Raw genomic sequence first — 27,620 nt, forward strand, 5'->3', positions numbered from 1 at the left:
CCATGGGATTTCTTTCCCCAACCAGGGATCAAACCCTTGTCTCCTGTATCTTCTGTATTGGTAGGTGGATTCTCTATCACTGTGCAACCTTAGCAGATACCCAATGAATGTTAGTTGTTGCTACTGCTATTACTAATAAAGAGATGGGAATACCAGACCACGTTACCTGCCTCCTGAGAAATCTGTATGCAGGTTAAGAAGCAACTGTTAGAGCCAGACATGGAACAGACTGGTTCCAAATCAGGAAAGGAGTATGTCAAGGCTGTATATTGCCATCCTGCTTATTTAACTTACATGCAGAGAACATCATGCAAAATGCTGGGCTGGATGAAGCACAAGCTGGAATCAAGATTGTCAGGAGAAAAAACCTTAGGTATGATGACACCACCCTTATGGCAGAAATTGAAGAGCAACTAAAGAGCCTCTTGATGAAAGTGAAAGAGGAGAGTGAAAAAGCCGGCTTAAAACTCAACATTCAGAACACTAATATTATGGCATCTGGTCCCATCACTTCATGACAAACAGATGGTGAAATAATGGAAGCCATCACTTCATGAAAAATAGATGAGTAAACAATGGAAACCATGACAAACTTTACTTTCTTGAGCTCCAAAATCACTGCAGATGATGACTGCAGCCATGAAATGAAAAGATGCTTGCTCCTTGGAAGAAAAGCTATGACCAACCTGGACAGCATATTAAAAAGCGGAGACATTACTTTGCCAACAAAGGTCCGTCTAGTCAAGGCTATGGTTTTTCCAGTGGTCTTGTATGGATGTAAGAGTTGGACCATAAAGAAAGCGGAGCACCAAAGAATTGATGCTTTTGAACTGTGTGTTGGAGAAGACTCTTGACAGTCCCTTGGACTGCAAGGAGATCCAACCAGTCCATCCTAAAGGAAATCAGTCCTGAATATATTCATTGGAAGGACTGATGCTGAAGCTGAAGCTCCAATACTTTGGCCACCTGATGCGAAGAGCTGATCAAATATTTGAAAAGACCCTGATGTTGGGAAAGATTGAGGGCGACAGAGGATGAGATGGTTGGATGGCATCACCGACTTGATGGACATGAATTTGAGCAAGCTCTGGGAGTTGGTGATGGACAGGGAAGCCTGGCATGCTGCAGTGCATGGGGTTGCAAAGAGTTGGCCGTAACCTACCGACTGAACAGAACTGAACTATTACTAATACGTTGTGAAGTACTTATGATGGTACTACACCACCGATAGCATTACGTCTCATCCTCCCCCTTTCTTCAAATGTAGGTTCTTGGAGACCTTACAGTTTACTCTTGCTTTGCATCCCTATAGGCTTGCCACTGTGCATGCACATGATATCTTTTAAAGCATCTTCTACTTGTAGAAAAAATAGTTTTAAGTTTTGTTGTTGTTTTTTTTTTTTTTGGTTAGATCTGCTGAGTGCAATCAGGCTTATTAATATCTCACAAAATCTGAAGGAACAGTTCTGATTTCTACATAGGTGTATTTCTTAATTCTCATTTTAAAGTATATATTGTTTTATTTATATTTGAATTAGCAATGAGTTTTGTTAAAGTATATTATTAATAAAACATTATCTTTTTTTAAAAAAAAAGTACCAAAAATATAAGCATGTAAAGCCCAGCCTCTGGAGCCAAACAACCTTCCACACACCATCAGGCCTCCACCTCGCTGTCAGCGTTGGAGCCATCCTCTACGGAGCAGCTACTATGGACTTGGCACGAGGCTAAGCACTTTATGTACCTTGCCTAAATTAATTGTTAACATCATTCCTGAGGAAGAGGTAGGATTTCTTTATGCCCTACACTCCTTATTGCAGAGTTACGATCCAGGAGGAAATAGAATAATGAATGTTAGGTTTTCAAACTCAAATTACAGAAAAATGTTTAAGAGATTTGAGCCTACAGAAAACCCACAGAAGTTTCACTTTATTCTGTGCTAATTTCCTTTTTCAGAGACTCACAGGAGAAACAAAGTCTTCAAAAGAGAGAAGAAAGCTTAATTCTTCACTCCCCCCATTTTTAAAAAAAGTAGTGCTCTTAATTACTTGTGAAAAGCCAAACAAAACCTTCAAGGTCCATAGGAACTTTGCATCCTGAGAAAAAGGGAAACTTTGATTGGTACCTGGGGAAAGCAAGAATTAAAGACATTTTTCCGAAGAACATATTCCCTTTCCCTCCATTTTCTTGCAAGATCTCTTCCCTTCCCAGGCCTGCCTGCCTGGATCCCCCATCCTTGACCATTAGGAAAGTAGAATCCTCTTGCACACTCTGACAACTCACATTCCCATTTCAGACCTGATTCTTTTTGTGAATCAAAGTCACAAACACTGTGTGTCTCTAATCCCTATTCCATACGTCAATTTCTATGCAGTAAATTTGAAGTTTCGATTTTCTCTTTTAAGTATAACTGATTCATAACATTGTATCAGTTTGAGGTGCGCAACATAATGATTCAATCGTTTTATAGATTATAATCCATTTAGTTATTAAAATAATCGCTATATTTCCCTGTTCTATATCGTATATCCGTATTGCTTATTTATTTTATACACAGAAGTTTGTATTAATACCTCTTAAAACCATACCCTTATCTTGTACCTCCACCCTTTCCTCTCCCTACTGGCAACCACTGGTTCACTCTGTATATCTGTGAGTCTATTTCTCTTTGTTATATACATTCCTTTCTTTTAATTTTAGGTTCCACATGTAAATGATAATATATTGTTCTTTTTTCTGTCTGGCTTATTTCACTAAGCTTAATATCCTCTAGGTCCATCCACATTTTACAAGTGGCAGAATTTCGTTCTTTTTATGGCTGAGTAGAGTTTTGATTTTCTGTGTCAAGTTAAATGCATATAAATAAAAGTGCCCTTTTTATGACACTACCATCATTATGAATTTGTTTAGGGGCATCAAGAGTTAGCTAATTCCACAAAAGCTGCTCCGTGGACCTATCTGACACAGTCATTTGGTTCAACTGGATATTGTTTTTTAAAGCCACATTGAAATCAAAGTGTTTTCCCAGGCTCTCGGAGTGCCCGGGTCAGGAATGCTGACAATCTGCTGTCCGAGAGGGGCTGTCAGCATCAGCCCCTATCAAGCGCTCCCAGTCATCACTTGCCCAAGAGCAAGCAGGCACCCCGCTGCCTTGTGACAAATGCTGTGACTCCAGGAGGGAGCCAAGAGCTATGAATGAAGCCTGGTGAAAGGTCATTTTATGTAAGAGGAAGTAATGGCATCACCTGGGGTGCACACACAGTTGTGAATTAAAAACCTGTTTACTGGATGCTGGAGAACGTACACTTAGGGACCCTTCTCCTTTTTTCTCCCCTTTCATCTCATTAAAAGTTACAAATTCTGAAATCTTCTCCAATTTGTCTAGTTTGGGGTGTTTTGTGTCCTCGGTGGGTCATAAACTGTTATTTATGACTTCATTCACATCGTTCTCTGTAAGGGCAACAAGTTTCACCACCGCACCTACTAGCTTTCCGTGGGTGCCTATGAATCTACTACCCTCCACCAACCTTTTCTAGGGGATATTTCTCCTGACACCTACACAGAGAGGCTAGAAAAGTCAGTTAGCTATTTCCTCAAGTAAATAACTGTCTAAACACTCAAATCAACTTTTCAACTCCAGAGATGACTTCAAGATCTGGGGAGGGGTATGAGGGCGGGGAAAGACTAGTGACACCAGAAATATTCCATGAATACTTTAGGAGTCAGATGATAAAATCGACTCCAAGCAGCTTCTTCACCCAGTTCCTAAATAAGTGGTTTTCAATAAATTTTTGAAGAAAAAATATAATCCTACAACTGTATTTTTTAAATGTCCATTTCAGAATATACGTCTGCTTTCTTTCGTGAATTTTCTTCTTGCTTAAGGTTCTGTTAACCCATGTGGATTTTATTTGGAAAGACTAAGTCACAAGTCACCTTTTAAAACAGTAGAATTAAACAATTTATTTTCAATATCTATAAAGCTCTTAAGACAGTTCATATAATTTAAGTAAAAATTCACATTTTCGGGGGGAAAGGATGTGATGTCTGAATATTTCAAGTGATTACTGGTAAGAATGACAACACCTTGAATTTATGTAAGTTATCTTCCAAGTCTTACAAAGTAATGTCACAGTGGAAAGAGTGTTAATTAAGAATCAAGGGAACTGGATTTGAGTTCTAATCCTGTTTTTGACTTTAACTGACCATGTGACCGGTGGCAGATCAGTGGCCCTCTTACTTTGATTTTTTTCCCTCTGCAGAAAGGGAAGAGATGAATGAGACATTATCTAAATTCCTAAAATTCTGTTTTCAGCTCTGATCTCAACTCGTCATTTATACAGGCAAAGGAAAAGTATTGTTGCTTACCATTGTATAGAAAGCAAATACAGACCAGGGTCCACACGCTGCTGAGACAGCCACGCAGCTCAGGTCTTGTGGCAGCTACGTAGCACTTTTTACAGGCATCAGGGGTTTTAATTAGAACCTTTGGGAACAATTACAATTATTCCATACTGAGCCAGTGCATTGTGGCAAGGATTAGATTCACTGTCACACCTGCAAACACAACTCATACAGTTATCCACCTTAAGAGTCTTCTTTGCCATCAGAAACTTACAACAGGAACTCACTGAATCATTCTCCCACGGAGACCAGAGCCATTCCCGCCGGCGATGGTGTTGAAACACAGCAACAGGAAATCACAAAGGGGCTATGGCACCACTACACACCACCGCTTTGTAATAGGGGTTCAGACATGGTTGGGCTAACAATCAAAACTCCAAGGAAGCCTGCTAGGTGCAGGGTCAAATCCTTCAGATGTCAAGTTCTGCAACAGAAAATTGACCATCCCACCTTCAAAGGACATGAAGTTTCTAGCAAGAAAAGTGTATGTGTACATATACACACATATATACACATACTGGGCTTCCCTGGTGGCTCAGCCAGTAAAGAATCCGCCTGCAAAGTGGGAGGCCTGGGTTCAGTCCCTGGGTTGGGAAGATCCCCTGGACAAGGGAAAGGCTACCCACTCCAGTATTCCGGCCTGGGGAATTCCATGGACTGCACAGTCTGCGGGGTCGCAAAGAGCTGGACACGACCGAGCGACTTCCACTTCACTCAGACATACACACACACAAATGAATATATACTGGGAATTATCTGGAGGAATCGTTAAAGGCAGGTATGTGCTTAAAAAATTACAACCAAGGCTTGTAAAACTGAACATCTCTCCCACAGCTAAAAACTAGAAACTAAAACTGTTACAAGTTTGGCTTCTTTGACTGTGATGACTCACAAAGCCAGTCTGCTCTTTCGTGGCGATGAGTCAGCCCTGACAGAGTAAGCTACACCACCCAGGAGAATTTGTTACAGCAAGGTTCAGAATGCTGGCAAAATAACTGAACTGAATGAACTATCCACTTCAAGAGAAAGCCGATGAAGGATAGTGACATAATGAAAACTCTGAAACTTCTCAGGAGTCATTTCCTGTTTCCTTCTAAGCAAGAGTTGAATACTCATTTACCAGTTGCTTTGGGAGCACATGTCGTTAGGCCTTATGAAAAGGACTGTGGAGCGTGTTCGCTCACTCTGTTAGAAATGACTTTGGCGGGGTTTGAGAGCATGCCACATAACCACACTATTTTTTCAAGTTCTTGTTTCCAGCCTCTAGCTAATCATCCGGGGCTTCGGGCAGATGCCCCAGGCAGAGCGACGGAGCACACAGGCACACACCGATGTCGAAGGACTAGAGTCAGAACTAGGACTCAAGCCCAGGTTGTTTTCAATATGATGTACACATGAACAGCCTTGCTGCAGGAGTGCTGACAGCAGCGTAAAAGTGAAACTCACCAAATGACAACAGACAAATGAATGAAATAATATACCAGCTCAATGAGATTTGATGCTGTCATTAACATCACCCGTTTAAGGGACTTCCCTGATGGTCCAGTGGCCAGGACTCCAAGCTCCTGAAGCAGGGGGCCCAGGGTTGGACCCCCTAGATCCCAATTGCGAGTTTGCAAGCCACCACTAAATATCCCTCATGTCGCAACAAAGATGGAAGACCCTGCAGGCCACAACTAAGACTTGGGCAGCCAAATTAATTAATTGATTATTCTAAACCACCACTTTAAATAATGATGCTGCTAGCTCCCATGTATTGAAAGCCTATGCTGTGGCAGGAAGAGTGACAGCTCATTTATGTGAGCCGGCTAATTTGGGTTCACAACTCCATGTGAAGTGAAAGTCTCTCAGTTGTGTCCAGCTCTTTATGACCCAAAGACTATACGGTCCATGGAATTCTCCAGGCCAGAATACTGGAGTGGGTAGCCATTCCCTTCTCCAGGGGATCTTCCCAACCCAGGGATTGAACCCAGGTCTCCTGCCTTGCAGGTGGATTCTTTACCAGCTGAGCTATCAGGGAAGCCCATGAGGCAGGTACAATCATTGTCTGCATTTTACACATGAAAACTGAGGTTAAAATAAATTAAATCACTTGCCCAAGGGACTTCAGCTAATAAGATCAAGACTTTTCGACTTAAAGCAGGGTTTCTCAACCTTGGCACTACTGACATTTGGGGCTGGGTAATTTTTTGCTGTGGAGGACTGTCCTGTGCATTGTAGGATATTCAGTAGCACATCTGACCTCTACCACCAGTTGTGAAAGCCAGTAACCTCTCCACTGTCAAATGCCTCCTGGGGGAGAAAATTCTCTGCAGGCTGTGAGCAACTATTCCAAAGTATAAGGTGAATCGTTATGCTACAGACCCACTTCCAACACCACCAGTCTTTCTACAGAAACATGGTGGTAGAAATGTATGTATATTCACGCACACACACGCGCGCACACACGCACGCATACACACACGCGCGCGCGCATACACACACAGAGTCATAAACAAGATTACCTTGGGAAACAGGTTCTGAGACTCGGATGTTTGTGTACAGGTCTGGAGCAGGGGGATGTTCTGGGGAACCTCACCTGACAAGGACCGAGAGAAACAGGACTGGGCAGAGGGAGAGCCACCGACAGGCCCGTATCTGGGAACCAAGTACTCTCTGTCCTCGGGTGGGAATCTGAGTGGCGCACTGCAGCGTCCTCTCCAGACACATATATGAGTATTTTGATTGTTTCATTGTAACTCACTTGACAAACATAAGCATGTAAACCAAGACTGGAAAGTGATACGCAAATGACAATAATAGTACTTTAAATAATGGCTTTTTTTCTTCTTTTTTGTGTTGAAAACATGGATATTGCCATTAAACTGTTCTTACCATTTAAAAGATGTGCTGAGGTCTCAGAAAATATAATTCATAGCTTTAAAACACCATGTATTATATATTCATGTCGTTATAAATGATCCCCAAACTTGCTTATCTGCCTTGAAACACAGGGAGCTTCCTTTCGTAGCTATGCCAGGTACTGTTGTAAGCACTATTATGTGTACTAACTTATTATAATACATCTTCTCAATAACCAGAGGGTGAAGACCTTTATTAACTCCATTTTACAGAAAAGGAAATTGAGTTTCCAAGAGTTTAAGTAACTCAAGATCTACATGACCTAGAAGTGGTAGAACTGGGACTTGAACCCGTGTACTCACAAATCATGGCTCTTACCAACCCTGCTTGACCACCATTCATCCATTTATTTCACATCGTACCCCTGATGTTCCCTCACAATGGCAGTAATTTGTCTTCTCAGATTTTTTTCTTTAAAAACAAGACCAAACAGAGGAGGAATCAAGATGGTGGAGAAGTAGGGCGTGACACTCACCTCCACCCACATGTACATCAAAAGTACACCCACAAGTAGAACGATTAACACAGATCATCCACTGAGCACTGGTGGAAGCCCTCAGACTGTCCAAAGGACAAGAAAGACTCTGCACAACTGAGCAGAACCAAAGAAAAAACAAAACCAAACAAGAACAGTGGAGTAATAAAGCTCTCAGTGTAAGACTATTCTAAGAGATAAAAAGAATGCCTTCAAATTTCATATTTTAAAGTCTTTTAAGATTTAAAGACTTTTGGATGCCAAAGGAGACTGTGGGCCAAGTTACACTATTTTCTTTTAAAGAATTGAGTCTCTTTTCTGGTCTCAACACAAAACAGCAAGTTTTATAGATACCACTTTGAGAGGCGATTCTCTTAGAGTCAAAGCTTCACCTTGGCAAGGGACCCAGGAGGACTCAAATTTCTCTGGGACTCCAGAAGGAATCTCCTCCAAACTAACTCACTAAGGACCATTACTTATCCTCCAGGCACTATAGAAAAATTGCAACTCATATCCATTAGCACTCAAAAGGCAAAAATTATCTCACCAAATAATCCAAGTGAATTTCTATATCCTATATTCAAAATGCCCAGCCAACCTCAGAACACGGTCTTTTGCAGGGACTTCCCTGGTGGGCCAGTGGCTAAGCCTCCACATTCCCAAAGCAAGGGGCCTGGTGTTCGATCCCTGAGCAGGGAACTAGATCCCACATGCTGCAACTAAGATCTGGCACAGTTAACAATATTTTTAAAAAAGGTATTTTTCTTCCCCAAATCATCATGTCCTTTACAGTGGCCAAGCCCTTTAGAACATTCTTCTTCCCACAAGGACACGCAGTGTATGGGACAGGTGAACAAGGCCTTCAAAAAGTCCACAGGTCAATCACCTCTATAGATACTTTATTTGAAATGGAATGCATTTTGAAAATATGAACTATGAATCACAACTCTCCAACATCACTTAAAAGACATATTTACACAAATTATGACCATTTCATTAAGTTCACAAATGTGATAGCTTGTAAAGCATTTGGTTCATGGTGATACTTGCATACTCTGAAACTTTAACCAGAAAACTGATAGGGGAATGTAACAGACAATTATCTTTCTTCTCAAAATAAATACAATGATGCGGAAGGACAACCTGTTGTTAAAAATCTGCTTCTCACCACCCACCCAGCTGGTCACTGGGAGGCCAGCTTCAAAACAGGAGTTTTTATGTGGCTGCTTCTAATGGTCCAGAGTCCACTTGCCTCCTGCATCAGAGAATAATGCCGTTTCCAAGAAACCCTGTTGGACGCTATACTCTATTTGGCAGATATCCTGCCAACAAAGTCACATCACTTTGTCATCCAATCTTAAGTAAGTCCAGATTAGCCGTTCAGCACTGCAGATCAAAATTCACCCTTTAAATTGTCAAGAATTTAGAAAAATAAAACCCAACCAATGCAATTCTACAATGAATACATCTTAAGTGGCTTTAGGTAAATAGTGTATTTCTCTTTAAAAAATCATCAATGGATTCAATATTGAGCTCTATAATTTCCAAATTTAAATTTTATTCTACTGAGGCATTTTGTTGGTAAAGCAAAACTAATTTGACATTTGTTTAAAAAAAGGAAAAGAGGCTCTCAGGCCCATCCTCAACCTATGAAGCTCTATTTTCTACAAGATTGCTACAGTTTCATTCAGGTCTTAGATCTCTCTTGTAAACCTGCCAATGAACATAGCGGTGTAAACACTTGGAGCTAAATTAAAACCAATTCACTTTCCCAGGGGACAGAAAATAAGTGATGTGTTTGAACTCATACACTCATAGACTGTCAGCTTTAAATGAGAAATTTTTAATAGTGTTTGGCAAAAGCGAGTTAAAATAGGCCTCTCAACTTAAGCCAGACTTCCTGACAGTGTTTAGGTGTTAAAAGGAACTCTTTTTTTAATACTTTCTTGGCCATATATCAGGGCGTGTGGGATGTTAGTTCCCTGACCAGGGATTGAACCTCCGCCGCTTGCATTGGAAGCGCAGTCTCAACCACTGAGCCACCACGGAAGTCCCAAGAGGAACTCTTCTCAGCAACAAGTTGGGCTTCATTTTGCTTTTGTTTTGGAGAAGGAAATGGCAACTCACTCCAATATCCTTGGCTGGAGAGTTCCAAGGACAGAGGAGCCTGGTGGGCTACAGTCCATGGCGTAACAAAGTCAGACACAACTCAGCAACTTGCTTTTTACTTTCGCTTCTATGAAAAAAACATATGAAACCAAATTATGAAGTTGGTTTGATTTCTAACACGATGAGAGAACCCTCCCTTCCTCCATGAGGGAAATGCTCGTTCTGAAAGGGCCCTTTATATCCATTTTCTCTCTGACCTCAGTACTCCGGGCACACGCAGATCTGTGTGGGTCTCCACTAAGAAAGTATGTCCAAGGAATTTCACCATGGTGCATGGCCTGTCCCGGCATTAGTTGTCCTCAGGGAATGGCACGACAGCAAGTAAAGGAAGCACTGTGTGAGGCCAGAGAAGCCATCTCCTGGGTGCTGGAAGTTAGACATCTTTCCCTTCTTTCATTCATTCATCCCAACAAATATTATTGAGCTCACTCAGTAAGAGGCTTCGTGCCAACACAAGTTCAAAGACAAAAAGTTGTTTCCCAAAGGAACATCCCTTTTAATTTCCCAACTTCTTACATTTTATGTTTATCTAAGAGGTAGGTTTTCTATTGGACCTATCCTTTCCTTCCGTTTCTTGGGTCGAAAGAAGTATCTTTATCTGCCTCCATGAAGGTGATTTGCCAGGCCTCAGAAAACCTTTCAGGTGTGTGTGCTCAGTCGTGTCCAACTCTTTGCGACCCCACGGACTGTAGCCCACCTGGCTCCTCTGTCCGTGGATTCTCCAGGCAAAAGTGCTGGAGTGGATTGCCATGCCCTCCTCCAGGGGATCTTCCAGACCCAGTGATTCTTGCGTCTCCTGCATTGGCAGGCGGACTCTTTACCACTGCGCCACCTGGGAAGATCCTAGGGTGTCCAGAATACCCTGGGTGGTCTGTATTGTTTTCTTACAGGTAACACAAAGCCACCAACACATTCAATAATTTGCACCTGCTATTTTGTGTTGTGTGTTGTTAAGTACACTTGTTTTTTTGTTTGTTGTTCTGGAATAATTAACCCGTAATAAGTGTTAGTTACATAATAAAAACCACCCTATTACTCTCCCTTCTAACTTCAGTTTTCACAGTTACTAAGAAGGGTTCAGACTAGAGAGTCACTAGGAGAGTCAACTCAATCATAGCAGAACAAGGACTAAGGGCTATGGAAAGATAAAACCAGGAACCATGATTCTGATGGCCGCATTATGAGTCAGAGCCATTGTGAGAAAGAAAAAATTCTAGCAGCTAGGAGGAAGCCTGGGCATATTTTTGTAAGCTAACAACATCCAAGTGCTTTTAAAAGCCTACTTGAATCTTAATTTTATAAGTATTTGCTACAGATTTAAATTTTTTTATAGCACAAGAATTTGAAAAAAAATCCTTTCATCTGAGAAAAAAGCTGTGGTTTAATGGGGTCATATGATCTGCATTTATTAAAATGAGAGTACAATGGGGTATTATTAAAAAACATATCAGTAGTTTCAAAGAAATCAAACCAAACTTGACTTAAGAACTCTTTGAGATCTGCTCTCTGAACTGCCTATCATATATATATATATATATATTTTTCTTTCCCCCCGCAACTGCAACTTCGCCTTTAAGTGGGAGCCCATGTAAGTTCTGCTTGCCCCTTGATTGAATTTTATTTTTCACCACTTCTTTGGATCTCAAATTTTCATCATTTAAATACTGCACTGAGAAGCAATTTGACCTTCAAACTCCTTTTTAGATGGAGGGAGAATAAAGGTGCGTCTAGCATCAAAGTCTATTTTCATTTCCGACTACAGAACTTAGCAGCGGCCTAAGGTTGACCATTCCAATTTAGAAGCTGGAAAAATAGTGATCAAGACTTTGTGAAATGAAAATGGAAAACAGAGCTGTTAGGAAACCCATGCAAGACAGGAAGTGACTTTCAGCCCCAAGAGGACTTGGTAGCATCTATGGCTCTTTTTTAAACTGAAGTAGCATCTGCACGTGTAGATTTGGACCATCCTTTTCATTTCACACAGAAGAGGGTTTGTTCTACCTTTAAAAGCACATCCTCTTCCCCCAACCATACCAACCCCCCGGACTCCTGAAAGTTGCTGCTAGAACAAGACTGGGTTGTTTTCTTACTGCAAATCCAGTGTTTATCCAGTCCTTCCTTTTTCAATTTCTGAGTTTAGTTAACCTAACAACGAAACATATAACCCTTGGATTTCTCACAGAGCAACAAAGAGCAAAACAGTCGGGTCCCTGGTCAACATTCTCAGAACAAAAACAAAAAGCTATGACTCCCAGTCCTTTGAAGCATTCACAAATTGTATTTTAAACTATGAGATTCTAGAATATGCTTCTAGAACAAAGTAAAAAAAAGGACAGGAAATGCAGTTCACATCAAGTGTGCCAAGCTCATGAAGAAGGATAATTTCTACTGTGGATAAGAGCACAAATGTTCTCTCAAACAACTGGAATAATTCTTTTCCCTCACTACGTTTTTTGAAATGAAACATCTAATGCACTCATACTCTGAAATCATAGAAAACTCATTATTAAACCCTCCACACAAAGATAATCTAAGCAAGGCTTTTCCTACAGCAGACCAAGTCCTCCTGTATATTCAGGATACGGTCATCTTGCCATCAACTGGGTTATGTATTAAATATTTTGAATTAGATATCATTACTACTGATTTCCTTGTAGAAAAGCAATTAGATTTTTATAATTACACCATTCTGAACATTTAACTTCTTTAAAAGTTCTACACAAAATACATGTCTAAGGAGAAAAAAACTAATTAAAAAAAAAAAACAAAAAACAGAACGAAAACCCCACATAATATCACAGAGTTTAATTTCAACCACCTGGAATAACAATGAAGTGTCAGACCTTCTGAAAATGCCCTAGGAATAATGAATAAATTCTTGTGTGCCTCTGTACCGCCTTTTTTCTTTCTTCTTTTCCAAGACTACAACTTACTAAGGATAGCTTTTCGAAAATAAAGTATCTTTTCTGGAAAATGACCTACATTCAGAAATGTCTCAGAACAAGCATTAGAAAAAAAACACTAATAAATAATAAGTCAAAATACATTAAAATAAAATTACAGTACATCATCCCTCCTAGAAGGTCCACCATACTGGAAGATCCTCTCAAAGGTTCATAAATAAAGCCTTCTGGACTCAAAATCTTTCCTGCATTGTGAAGAAGAGTATGCAGAAAATAAGTGGAATCACGAGTTATCAGTCGGGTTCTGTTCAAACTACTTGATTTGGTGTGGGGCGGGGAGACTTGTTCTCGATCCAAGTGAAGACAATAGAAAGGTGCTCGTCCCGCTTCCTCAAGTCCCCAAAACCTGGAAAGAAATGACACGGACGGAAGTGAGAAGCTCGGACTCCTACCAGACCCAGTTCTCTTGGCACCTGGCCCGCGGACAAAGGAGCTCAGACAAACACGGGGGTCGCTCCCTCGAGTGCCCAGGGATAGTCCAGCGGCGCCAAGGGCGCCAGGAGGCGGCCGGCGGCGCGGCCGGGGCCGGGGGCGCGCGTCCTGGACACCGGCGGGTCGGCGGGGCGGGCGGCTGCGGGCACCTTCCCGCCCAGCGCGCATCCCTCAGCCTGCCCTCCCCGCCTGGCCTCTGCTGCCTGCAGCCTGTGCCCTTCTCTCCACCTCCCAGAAACCTAGGTTCATTGCTCCCTTGCCCACCCAAGAGCCGAACCCGTGAGCAGGCTTCCGGCTCTGACACCCCCAGACCCGCTCCCCGGACCCGCGCCGACCTTACCGCGTTCGGGCCGGGTGCTGCCCTCTTCAGGCCGAGTTGGAGGTGCTGCGGAGGAGCCGGTGGCCGTGCGCCTGCGAGAGCGGCGGTGGGTGCGGGTGCGGTAGTGGGTGCGCGTGCGGATGCGGGTGCGGGTGCGAATGCGGGTACGGATGAAGCGACTGCGGCTGCGGCTTCGGCTGAGGCTGGGGTTTGGGCTGGGGCTGCGGTTTGGGCTGGGGCTGCGGCTGGGCTTGGGACTGAGGCTGCGGCTGGGCTTGGCTTTGGGGCTGAAGCGGCTGCGGCTGCGGAGGCTGTTGCTGGACCAAGTGCTGTTGCTTCTGCCGCGTGGACTTGACCGCCAGGATGGCCTGGCGATTCTTGTACTGCACCATCTGCAACGTGATCTCGGCGTTCCAGCCCTGGTCCTGCGGGCACCGAAAGTCGATCTCCTTGCCCTCAGCCATCACCACCGTGAAGTACATGTACTTGCCCTTGCGCTCCACGCAGTCCACGGTCTTCATGTTGGAAAAGTGCAATTCCTTGAGCTTGACTGGCGGCTCGAGGCTGGCCACGGCGGGGCCTCCGGGTTGGGACGGCTCGACCGACCCCTGCCCGGGCTGCTGTTGCTGCTGCTGCTGCTGCTGGTGATGTTGCAGCTGTTTGGGCGGGATGAGCAGCAGCCCCTCCTCGGTGAGGATGCAGCACTTTTTCTTCCAGAGCTGAAGCAGCCCGTCGCTGCGCTTCTCCAACACCCCCTCCTTCAGCGCCTTGCAGCCGCTGCTCTCCAACATCCTCCTGGCATAGGGGGCGCAGCCGCTCGGCTCGGCCTCTCCGCTTCCAGCCGCCCGGGTCGGGGGCAGCAGCAGCAGCCGCGCGCCGTCCTCGCCCCAACAGCTCCCGCGGCCTCCGGGCCGGAGCGCGCAGAGGAGGCTAACGCGCAGAAAGCAGAGCGGCTGTGGCGGCGGCGGCGGCTCGGGGTCCGGGCAGCAGGGCAGCCGCGTCCTGATGCGCCACAAGGTCCCGGAGCTGCGAGCCGCCGGGCCTCTGCCGTCCTCTTGCGAGCGCTCACTGAAGGGCACTGGCCGGGCCCCCTCGCGGCGCTTTTGAATGGGCCATACCCCCCACCCCCGAGTGACACCCAGCGGAAAAGGCGGCTCCTGGCGCCCGCGCCGCGGGGGAAAGCCCAGCTCTGAGAGGCGCTCTGCCGCCGGCGCGCGCCTCATTCACTTGGGGCCTTTCCAAAGCCGGCCGCGTCCACGCCCCCCGCGCCCCTCGCTCCGCCTCCCGCCGCCCACTCGCTTCCGCGCTCCTTCCCCAGGCTGGCGGCCGGGAGTCGAGCCCCGGAAACTCGTGTCCTGCGCCCGGGGCCGCGGCCGAGGGCGCCCCGACTGCCGGGCGAAGAATGCCGACGCACAGAGGGCGCCGAGAAGCCATCCCCATCCGTCGCGCCTCTCCGCCCGGCGGGGCTTTCCGCGAACAGCCTCGGGTGGGTATGGGACTGGCCAAGTGGGCGCAGTTGCCAGACTGCCGGGCACGCCAGGCGGACCCTCTGCGCTCCGGAACTAGCCCTGGGGATTCGCGCTGGGCTCCGAAATCTCGCAGAGCCCGGTCCAGGCCTGGGCCAGCGAGGAACTGGGGCTGAGGTTCGCTCGCCGCGGAGTCCCGCGAACTATGCCTCCCCCGGACCCCACGTAGGCATCTTAGTGCGAAAAGGGCGAGAGGATACGGTGTCTTTACACTCACATTCGCTTACGGCCACTACCCAGCTCTTCTTAGAGGGCGCGATTGTTAGAGCAACCGTCTGTCCCTTTGGGAGTGGATAGAAGGGGACCCACTGGAAATGACATTTCGCCTTCCTTTTTTCGAGCCTGGAGCGCAGGCACTCCATATCTTACGTGACGCAAGTCCTTCCGTACAGCCCGCAGTATCTCACAAGAGTAACTGCAAATTGGGGTAACATCCGGTTCTGAGATTCCGCACTTTAACCTCCAAAGGGCAGGTTGGCCTCCGCGGACCCGTCTCTTTGCAAACGCCCAACAGGTCATCTCTGCTAATCTCATTTATGTGTAACCCCGGGGAAGGTCATTCTGTGCTCGCCCCTAGCTCCCTCCTACTCCATTTAAGCAATTTCTATAGAAATTCTGGGAAACAAAGATTAAAGAGCATAAACCGAAACCAAAAAATGTATTAGAGAATCCCAACTATGTACCCACCCTGAAAAATATGAATTACACAAAGGAAATGAGGAATGGACAAGTCAGAGTTGGCCAGGGTAACAGGAAAGGCTGCTACTTGTGCTCAAGAAGGAAGAAAGGAGAGGTGAGTTCATCTGTAGTGTCTGTCATCTGGCTGGAACAAAGAATTCAAGGGGGAAGAAGTGACAGATGAGCTTGTAGAGCCCCTCAAGAGTCAAATTCTGTGTCACGCTTAAGAAATTCGAGGTTCATCCCAAGGTAATCGAGAACAAAGGATAACTTTTAATCACGGGAGGGTCCTGAATCTTGATGAAAGGAACAATGTTTTGCACAGAAAATTCCAGCAGTCCTGAGACCCACTGAACTGCACTTAGCATTCTCAGGGCCTTCACACTGTTGATAGATAAGCAGTCTTGGTAGGAGAAAGGCGATTAAAATCATGTAAAGATCTCTAGTAAAACAATTCTGTATAACAATGACAAACACTACACCTGATATCTGTTTTTCCCCTGCCTTTGCAGGACAAGTGAGCATTCCAGAGAATTTCCACATGACCAGCTGTTCATCTTTTTAACAGAATGCCATTCTTCAGCTCCTTTAGAAAACTGCTTCCAGTCTCCGAGGCAGTTGTAGTGGGGAAAAGACATTTCATATGGAAAAATGATACAATACAAAATTGACTGGCTAAAAGACATATCCTGGCAACCCAAGCCATTTTCCTAAGAGAAACTGAATGTTTTGGCGTCATCTAACCTGCAGTTTATCCGTATGCATCAAATGCATTCTATCTCAATTACTTAAAAACGTCTAACCAAACAGCATAATTTCAAAAAGTACTTCTTAGATAACTAGAGACTTTAACAATCAGAATCTCCAGTTGGCTATTTGATAACTTAGGCAACAGTCTGGTCGTCCAGTTTGCCTTCTCCAACCACCTGTGAGTGTGCTGCCGTGGCTGCAGTCTTCACAACCCCACAGACCGGGCTCCTCTGTCTATGGGATTCTCCAGGCAAGGATTCTGGAGTGCGCTGCCATTTCCTCCAGGGGATCGAACTTGTCTCTCCTGCATTGGCAGGCATGCTCTTTACCACTATGCCACTTGGGAAGCTCTCCAACCACACAGTGCAACTGATTATTGGAAATCTCAGTAATACAGAAATCTTGATTAACTTCAATTTCACCAGTCACCACCAACTCATAAAAATGGCCATATTACCATTTGTAAAGACAATTTATTTCACAGAAAATGAGTAACAGGAAATAATTGCCCCCTTTCTCTCCCCCACAACTTCAGGTGTAGATAATGAAAACCTACAGATGTCACTTAAAAATTACTGCAGTTTAGAAAGCCAAGTAAGCCATTGCTCTGGTAAACAAGTCTGAAACGGCTAAGTCAAAACTGGTATTATAGTCAATTGCATCAAGCTGTCTACCAGCAGCATCTGACAGAGCTGGTCACCTTCTGCTCTAGAATACAGTTCTTCACTGGCTTCAAGGACATCACTTAGCTTTTTCTCCCTCCCTAGTCGCATGGTCTGACTCCTCTGCCTCCTCTTCCCAATCTTTCAATGACTGCCCCAAAGTGCAGCACGTGGTTCTACTCACTCCCATGTTGATCCCATCCAGTGTTATTCTCAATAACATCTGTATGCCCAAGACTCCCCAAATTATATCCAACTAATTGTTACTAAAGAATAAAACAAAAACTATCTCCAACGTTTAAAAAAAAAAAGGCAGCAACCTGGGCAAGGGAACACATACTGGTGAGACTACTAGTGAGTAGTCTGTTAGAGGGAAACGTCTGAAGGGATTATTGGTCACAGAAAGCAGAGTTCCTAGAGCTTCTGCTAAAAAAATAAATAAGATAGTGTGCTGCATAGGATGGAGTCCATAGGCTTATATACAATTGGCTTGATTGTCCATAGGCTTATATATTAATCATAATTCCTAGACAGAATTGGTTCAGTAAGGGTCTGGAATCATTTAAAGTTTGTGGTTTTTGAAGACTTTGCTGGTTAGTATAGCTGTAGTGAAAAATTGCCTTCAGTTTTTATATATTCCAGGCCACTGTTACTGTAAATTCAATTTTTTTTTTCCCTTCTACTACTGGGTGTCTAATGGAGACCTCAAATATGTGCTTATCTCCTCACCCTAACCTGTTCTACCTACCTACAATCCCTTCTTGGTACACGGCGATTTTATCTGTACAGCTGCTCAAACCAAAACCCATCGAACGGTGCTGCCCTTAGAACAAACTGAAAGAAGCCCTGAGCTTTGAAGAACCAGTATTACACATTTATCTGGAACTCATATTCACTCCAGACTGCGCTCCAGGTATTCAGGATTCCAAACACCCTGCTGAAATGACCTCAGCAATTTCTGTCACTGCTGTGTGCACTGGTGTGTAAGGAAGTGGACAGATTTCGAGCATGCAGGCTAAGGTGCATGAGGCCCCCTGCCATACAAATCAGAGGCAGGGGTGGGAGGAGAAGGAAGGTGGGACACCGGCAGAGGACCGGGTTGCTTGTAAGGAAGGCTCTGGCACAGGACTTTTAAGGATCTGAAATTCACACCTGGCCTTCCGCATACTTATGAAGGGGTATTTGGCTAAACAGTAGCATGGGACATATTTTCAATGAACTTTTAAGATATTTAATCATTGGTGTCTCCATTGCACACATACCCCAGGACGGGAAATGTTTAGAAGCATGCCTGCCTTGCATGAACCGTTGACTCACTTTCCAGTACTCAAATCACAAGCTGAGTCAAGAAATTCCATCAGTTATGCCTTCAAATTACATCTATATTCTGTTCATCTCTCTGCTTCATTACGACCCTGATCACCTCTCCCCTGAATTACCACCATGGCCCCCTAACTTGCCTCCCTGATTCTACCTTTGCTGTCTTATCATCTATAATATAATCTCTAAGTCATCCCAATCACTTTCTTCATCTTTGCTCAAATGTCATTTCAATGAAGACTTTCATAATCACTCTAAAACTGCAACTATGAATTTCCCTTAATTTTCCTCATAGCATGTATCTGTATTACCTCCTAACATAATGAATAATTTATAATGCCTACTGCTTATGTTACCATTCCTAGACAATCTAGCTCAAGAGGGCAAAGATCATTGTTCTGATGTGTCCTGATCACCTAATACATTTCTTGACACAGAAGTTCAACACATGTAGAAATTTTAAATTGACACAAAAGCCCGTATCTGTCATAAAAAGAAAATCAATGTCTTCAAATACTTGACAGATTTTCATAATGCATCCTATTAAAGTTGTCAAACTGTAAGAAAACTTTATGAAAAGAACTTCTAAAACCTGCCATACTAATGCATGTATTTGGTATTAGTTTAAAAAACAGATTTACTACTATACATGGTAGGCCTCTCTGAACTTTTTCTGTGAATAGTTTTTGTTATTTTTTGGCTGCACAGTGTGGCATGCAGGATCTTCATTCCCCAAACAGGGATGGAACCTACACCCCCTGCAGTGGAAACAGAGGCTTAACCACTGGACCACCAGAAGTCCCTGGAGAATTTCATGGACAGAGGAGCTGGTGGGCTACAGTCCATGAGGTCACAGAAAGTCGAACACAACGGAGTGACTAATGCTGTGGGTTTTTTTATCATCTACAAATGCTATCTAAAATAAGTCCCACAAACCTTTTACCAAGCAACATGCAACTTAGTATTGAGAGGTATTCATATATCACACTATTGCTTGCTCTTTTACAGTTGCTCAGTCATGTCCGACTCTTTGTGACTCCATGGACTGTAGCCCACCAGGCTCCTCTGTCCATGGAATTACCCAGGCAAGAATACTGCAGTGGGTAGCCATTCCCTTCTCCAGATCTTCCCAACCCAGAGATCAAACCCAGGCCTCCCGCATTACAGATGGATTCCTCACCATCTGAGCCACCAGGGAAGCCCATTGCTTGCTAGTAAGAATAATTAAATAAAAAAAAAAAAAAAAGTAATGGAACAGAATTAGAAGCAGTTTCTTAGCTGACTGACTTGTCAGATATTTGCTTGAAAGTTCATTAATCAATACTGGCTTAAAGACATGTAACAGAACTTAGTTTTAGTGTGTACTTGATTACCAGATTGTAAAGCTTTTAATCTACAGACTTCCTAATTTGAAATATAAACAAACTCATGAAAAATGTCATTAGCGAAGACAGATAGAGTTCAAATATCTTTTAAGAAACAGTTAAAAGCAAAAGCCAAGTAAGTCATGAAAATACAAGTCAGGTCATCTTCATCAGTGTATAAAGGCCCACATTCAGACTGCATTTTAGATTTCTTAACCATTCATCTCTTCATTTTAAAACACTCTACTCAGTAAAAATACTGTATAAAAATGCCAAGTTGAAAAGCTTAATAAACAACTCTTAAGACTGTATACAGAGCTCTCCAGCTTTCACAGATGTGGCCCTCTAGTCCCCTTCCTTTTTCGCTGTAAATTGATGAACTCTGCCTCCTAGTGACCAATCTGTATAACACAGCTTAGAGCGATTTACACGAGTCAACAGTAATTCTCAACAGTCATTGTAACCGGTTCACAGACAGCACTGTCAACCAGCTGTCTCTGTCCTTTCTGCCAATAACCTAATTTTTAGGTTCTCATTTCTCACGCATGCCCTTGTAATACCGCTTGAATCCAACCATTTGAATCCACACTAATATCCTGCACTGCTAATATTTCTGTTCATAGAAGAGGAAACATTCAACCCCCTATTCATGTAACAGCACTTCCTAACTCCTTGCTCTAGCATGGAAAGCTTGCCGAAGGACTGTAAAGCCCTACTTGCATTTTCATTTCCTTCCGCTCAACTTATCCTCACTTGTCTACTTGTTCTGTCTTTGCTCTTCTAAATCCTCAGCAACATCTAATTTTTCCAATGTATATGCCACCTCTTAGCTTTCTTTAGGCTGAGTTAATTCCTTCCTAATCGTACTGCACTACTTCCAATCTGGGGTTAGTACTTTCATCACTGTACCTAGGAGCACAGTGATCTTGGTGGAAACTGCTGATTAAGTGCCATCTGACGGCGCTCAAACTCAGACTAAATGTTAGTTCTGGCTGGAAATACACTAACATTCAAAACAGGGTACACAGGCTAAAGACATTTTACCGAACACAGTCAGCAACTGAGTCCAGGAGAATCTTCACTAAAGACACTTACTAGGGTAATAATTTAAGTGATAAATGGAAATATGAAGGTGAACGAAACAGAGCAGAGGTTCAGCTCTGTATTGCCTACATTTGAGTAGGCAAAATTATGATACTCTGAATTCTGGCAGAGCAGCAGTAGAGAAGCACCAGGTATGCCAGCGGCAGACAGTGGAAGCGCTGGAACTTTTTAAACTTTGAGCACTGCGCTGGCAGATTAGCCTCTGCCTTCCAGTAACTAGAGCCTTAAACACCTAATGTTCTAAGTCCAATTCTACCCAAACTGGGTAAATGCTTCTGTTGTTTACAACTCAAATAGTTCATAGACAGCCAGTCTGCAAACCTCTCTGAAGGGGCTAAATTACACGGGGAACTCCCTCTTTTCCAACACAGCACACAGTCTGAGAACAGATGTTTGTCTGATCATTACTGGTACCTGCCAAAAAATGAGTAAATCAGTAAATGAGCAGAGAGTTTTTTTAGGTGGTAAAGGAAGAAAGGTACAAACAGAGAGTATAGGTAACTCAAAAATTTAAGGATAAAGAGAAAAGATGGTATGATAAAGTTGCTTGGGTGATGTGATAAAATGCAAGGTTACTTGAGAAGAGGAACTTGGGTTTTAAAGACCAAGGATAGGAAGGTGGAGGATGGCTCAAAGATGACAGGGCAACTGACAGAAAACCAAGAGCAAAAGAGAGAACTCTATGCATGACCAGGCTCAGAAATATTAAAAAACTTTTTTTTTTTTTAACCAAAAGATAGAACTTTTTATGGCAAGCTTACACACTGCCACTAAACCTATCAGGAAAAGCAAACCCTCATCTTTGAGGCAACAGCAAAATCACCACGCAGGTCATGACTACAACGATTTAACAATCAGCATCCTTTAGCAGGTCAGACAACTGGAACATTTAGTTCTTGTTTCTAATGAGATTCTATTTACCTTTTTGCTTAAGTCATTGTCATTGTCTCAATCTCTCTTATGCAAGCAGGGGTTCTGGGAAAAACACTGCTAGGATAAAGTTAAAAGAAAAGCCCTGGATAATGGATAAGACTCCAGTCAGAAGTCATCCTCAGGCTGTATGCCTAAGTTACCTTTCTGGAACTGGTTTACTTACTTCCAAAATGCAGCTGTTTGCTTCCTGTTTTCCAGGATATCCTCAATCCTTTTCTAAACCTGAAGCTCTTCAGCATGCACAGCTGGCATGGCTGTGATCCCAGCCTTCGTTCTCACAACAAATTTCACTTTGGCTTTAGAAACCCAGGGTCTACAGCATTAACCAGATCCCTGCCCCACTCCGCGCCCCCATGCTGGAAGCACCGAGTTATCCCTTAGGACGGCATGTGAATTTTGCCTGCTTTAGCGCTCCCTGCTGTCTAAAACCTGCACATCATGGGTCAGAGTGGCAGCAGCGATTTCAGACAAGAAAGCAACTGCAAAAACAGAAGCCATGTGTCAAACACAGCAAAGCAGAGGATGAAACTCACACAGGTGAGAACACAGGCAAAGGCCAAAACAGCTGCCATCAAACAGACTCCAACACAGATCAACTGCAACATTATTATTTTAACTTTTATCCTACATACAGAGAGGGAATTACCATCCTCAATTAGTATTAAATAAAACATTATTCCTATTATCTTAAATATCTGAATACACATTTGGTTTTTTTTTAAAGATGCTGATGAGATTTACAATGCAAAGTCTTACCTTGTCTGAAATACAAACAGTACAGCAATGAAACTTCCTTCTGAACTTCTAACTATGGATCACACCCATCCTTTGAAGAGAAATGCATGCTTTATGGTATGGTTGTATATGCATCTGCAAGGAGATCCAACCAGTCCATCCTAAAGGAAACTAGTCCTAAATATTCATTGGAAGGACTGATGCTGAAGTTGAAACTCTGATACTTTGGCCTCCTAACGCAAAGAACCCACTCATTAGCAAAGACCCTGATGCTGGAAAAGACTGCAGGCGGGAGAAGGGGACGACAGAGGATGAGATGGTCGGATATCACCGACGCAACGGACATGAGTTTGAGTAAGCTCCGGGAGTTGGTGAAAGACAGGAAGGCCTGGCGTGCTGCAGTCCACGGGGTTGCAAGAAGTCGGACACGACTGTGTGACTGAACATCAACAATAGAGAAATGATGTCTAACTTTTTGTTCCTGTTATTAGATTACGATTCTTTCCATAGAATTTTTGCTTACTCTTGTTAGCAGTGGCAAACAGTTTTCAACAAGATGGATGCTTTCTAAAGTGGACTTTTGAAATGACGACATAGATTATGCTAAAAAATGTCAGGACAGGGAAGCCTGGAGTGCTGCAGTTCACGGCGTCACAGAGACAGACAGGACTTGGTGACTGAACTTTATGGTCAGTTATACTTAGAATTTGAGGTTCTTTTACCAATCAAGCTTGACATTATCATGGTCCAGAATGATCTAATTATGTGTACATTTGGTAATCTTTGCAACCCCATGGATTGTAGCCTGCCAGGCACCTCTGTCCATGGGGATTCTTCAGGCAGGAATACTTGAGTGGGTAGCCATGCCCTCCTCCAGGGGATCTTCCCAACCCAGGGATCGAACCCAGATCTCCCACATTGCAGGGGGATTCTTTACTGTCTGACCCACCACGTCTGACCTTCATAATCTTGACTGTCCAAATAAATTCGAATTATGAGTGCAGTATGATAAAGTAAAACATTCTTTCTCCATAGATTGGCATACAATACATAATTTAACCTTTCTTCATGTTTTAACGTATTTGGGAAACTTTGCAGCTCTTATCAATACTGTTACAGCCAACTGTATTTTCTAAAGACAAATTATGGTCACTACAAGATTCCAGTTCCTCTCACCTTCCCCAAACTTTATCATTTCTCCAGCAAGATGTTGAGACCTCTCCCATTAAACTTTTGCGGGTTTGACTGTAACCAACGGTCAACAGAAGAGATGACTTAGAAACGATAAAACTAATTCTTAAAACCCAGCCATCATGCTATGGAGCCAAGTCTAGGCAGAGTTCTGGCCACATCCCAGCTGAAGTCCCATCCAGCACTGACCACCTGAGCCTAGTCCCCAGCTTTCAAAGTTGCCCCCTGATGATGCTCTGTAGAGAGAAAATGAACTACTCAAGTGCAGTCAGCAAAAATAAATCTTGTTGAAGAGTGGTTCTGTTATGTACTGTAATACTAGGTAACTGCAACAATCATTGATTCAACTCTCCACATTCCCACTGAGACAACAGAATATATACGCAGTCTAGTTTTGTGGTTTTACTCGTTTTTTCAAAACAAGTCTGTATGTAGTCAGTATGCAGAAACGTGGCAACTACAAAGGCTCTTAGAGCATCTTGGTTGACAGAAGTGACTGAACTGAGAATCAATCACTTCATCTACTACACGGCCCCATGCAGTGTTATAGGTGGTAAACTGGGAGGCAACCAAATAAACCCTAGTTGTTTGATGCATTTGTTGTACAAAAATTTTCTGTACATCTATCATCCTGCTGGCCCCAGACCAGAAGCTAGGGAATCCAGTAGTGAACAAGCATTCCTCTAGTAGTACTTCTTGAACTGTTAAAACCAGGTAAGAACTAAGAAACCAAATGAAGTACATGTTAATTCAATGCAAAAAGAGACTGTTAAGCTAATGAGATAAATGCACATAAGACTCAGTAGAAGTGAAAGAAAAGGCAGCCAAGCATAACTGAAACAGAACACAAATACAAGTTACACAGGACAGGTTGTTGACATTCAAGTTGTCCTAAAGATTTTGGGTCCACTCACCAAACCAACTGAACAGCAAAGACAACAAGCCTGATCCATGTTTAAAACCACATCTGGACGGCAGACAGACACGCGTCTCATTGTCCACCACCACGTCCAGGAATCGAGGGAAATAAATGTTAGGGATGGAGTCAGATGGGCTGAGTCATGACAGCTTGGAAGTTTGGGACCGAACTTCATTTAATTTTACTCTATATGACTTGTGGATTTAACAAAGGACAATAAATCAGCATTTTAAAAATATTAATTTTAAAAACTGACTTTACATAGAGTAACAAATTATTTTTTCTATTTTTACCTTTATATAACATAAAAATCCCTCAAAATGGGGACACAGATTTATATTTATTATCCAGTCTTAGTCTCAGGGTTCTTTTGTACTCCAAGGAGGGCCACCTCTTAGCCAAGAGCCATTTTGCCTTTAGACCCAACCAAACATCAAAACAGAAAAAATAACCAATTCCGAAACGGTCAGAATCAACTATCCAAGATGATCCAAATGCTAGGTTTTCTTATGTTTAGGAGACACGTTTACTAGTTGCTCATTATATATTAAAACATATGCAAATCACATTCTATGTACTTTGAACTACTTCAACGTGTTCTCTCAGCGCCCACAACCCTTCACAAGACATCACAACAACGAAGCTGAAAGGACAAGTGAACTCCAAACTTGTAACCATTCTACTACCCAACATGCCAACTATTTTACTCCCACAACTCACTAGAAAGATGTTACGGTACTTGTTTAGGGCTGCAAGGTTTTAGTCTGAGTGTTTCCACTTTTATTCATGGTTTCTTATTCCTATGGAGCAACCCCACCTATAATTCCCAGCTGGATCAGTTATTACCAACCCTACCTGCTTGAAGGTAATTACAATTATGTACTGGAGTAAGCCTAGAGTAAAATCCTAATATGTTGGATTAACTTTGAGGTTTTCTGTGTATTAAGGTTTTACTATATTTCCTAAGACTCACCTGAAAGGACTTAGAAAAAAGAACATCCCAGGAACAAGCAAACTCACCATCTAGACTTGGTTTCCAAGTTTAACTCCCACTGAAGGGAATCAGGCATCCTTGGGCAAATAGCCCGTTTCAGAGGCGGGACCAAAAAAAGCCCATGCTGAACCCAGAAAGGGCTTCCCTGGTGGCTCAGTGGTAAAGAATTTGCTTACAACAGTGATGCAAGAAACACGGGTTCCAATCCCTGACCCAGGAAGATCCCCTGGGCAGTGGAAATGGCAACCCACTCAGGCAGCCTTGCCTAGAGAACCCCTTGGACAGAGAAGTCTGGTGGGCTACAGTCCATAGGGTCAGACATGACTCAGCAAATGATTTTGAGACTGAAGTGCAAGAAATCTTTTTGAGCTATCAAGTATGCAAGTGTGCAAATGATGGACACACAGAAAGCACAGGAACCAGCTTTAACAGGATACCATTGATTGAATCTGAGATGATTTAAGCATCAAAATGAATTGTATGCTGTAAAATTTTCTGATTTTGATTAACTGTACTGTGATTTCCAAGAAGTCATCCTACTGAAAGAATACGGTGTTTAGAGGATAAAGGGGCACAATGTCTACAACATTGCAAAATAGCTTAGGAAAAAGATATATGCATAAATTTAGAACTATGTCGGAGAAGGCAATGGCACCACACTCCAGCACTCTTGCCTGGAAAATCCCATGGACGGAGGAGCCTGGTAGGCTCCAGACCATGGGGTCGCTAAGAGTTGGGGACGACTGAGCAACTTCACTTTCACGCATTGGAGAAGGAAATGGCAACCCACTCCAGTATTCTTGCCTGGAGAATCCCAGGGACAGAGGAGCCTAGTGGACTGTCGTCTATGGGGTTGCACAGAGTCGGACACGACTGAAGCGACTTAGCAGCAGCAGCAGCAGAAAGTCAATAAACGGCGATTTTGTGTCAAAGAATATGTAGGAATTCTTTTAAAGATTATAATTTTAGAGTTGAGAAAACTTGCAATATTGATAAGGGCTCCCCCACAAAAAGCAACCTGGAAATTTAAGGAGATCTATTGCAGATAGCCTTGAATCTACTCTTCCTTTGACACACTACTCTAACTTTAGTCCTAGCCTCTAGCCAGCCCCAATGTTCTTTACAAACAGCTGACAACAAGTCTTGAAGTCATCCTCATCCTCACTTGGAGCCTCCCATGGCTCGGTCCCCGCAAGTCTCCCACTCTTACTGCCTTTCAGCTGCTGTGGGCAGTCCTACTTCAAGAACTTCATGAGTCCATGCTCACCTTCAGTTGCTCTATCCTCCACCCCTTGCTACACAAATTTGTACTCCCAGCTAAAAGCACAAGATTTGAGTATTTTAGCAGACACGACCACTCCGTAAGTTTCTAAACCACAATTACCTGAAGTTCATTAATTAAAAAAACATGAGTATTAATACCACTAATTCTTGATATGAGATCTGTCCACCTCTGGCATTTTTCAACACTTATACCCAGTTACTTGCTTTTTAAATTTAAAAACAGCCTTTCTGAAGAACCAAGGTGGCAGAAGTGGAACAAAAGCAGCAGTGGACCTTCCGCAAGCCCACTGCTGGGTATGACCCGTGAGCAGGATGCAAGAGGCAGAGGCGGCGGCAAGCCCGCAGAGTGCGGAGAAAGCAGCGCTCAAGGCTAACGCACCTGCTCAAGGCCAGGTAGGTGGGACGCTAGAGGTGCTGAGTTTCAAAGTCATAAAACTCTACAAAAGCTAAAACTCTCATTTTTCAATATGAAAATTAAGCAATATGATTACCAACTA

At 43.4% G+C, this 27,620-nt stretch overlaps 1 protein-coding gene across 1 annotated transcript; it reads right to left on the reverse strand.

The window, feature by feature from the left end:
- Positions 1 to 8,662: 8,662 nt before the first annotated feature.
- On the reverse strand, positions 8,663 to 14,901 carry PHLDA1 (pleckstrin homology like domain family A member 1). The gene is made up of 2 exons (XM_061415560.1): positions 13,685 to 14,901; positions 8,663 to 13,258 (listed from the first exon to the last, which is right to left on the reverse strand). The coding sequence occupies exon 1, from the start codon at positions 14,884 to 14,886 to the stop codon at positions 13,711 to 13,713; it is 1,176 nt and encodes a 391-aa protein (XP_061271544.1). The 5' UTR covers positions 14,887 to 14,901; the 3' UTR covers positions 8,663 to 13,258; positions 13,685 to 13,710.
- Positions 14,902 to 27,620: the final 12,719 nt, after the last annotated feature.

Source organism: Bos javanicus, chromosome 5 (genome assembly GCF_032452875.1).
Source record: "Bos javanicus breed banteng chromosome 5, ARS-OSU_banteng_1.0, whole genome shotgun sequence".
Classification (NCBI taxonomy): domain Eukaryota; kingdom Metazoa; phylum Chordata; class Mammalia; order Artiodactyla; family Bovidae; genus Bos; species Bos javanicus.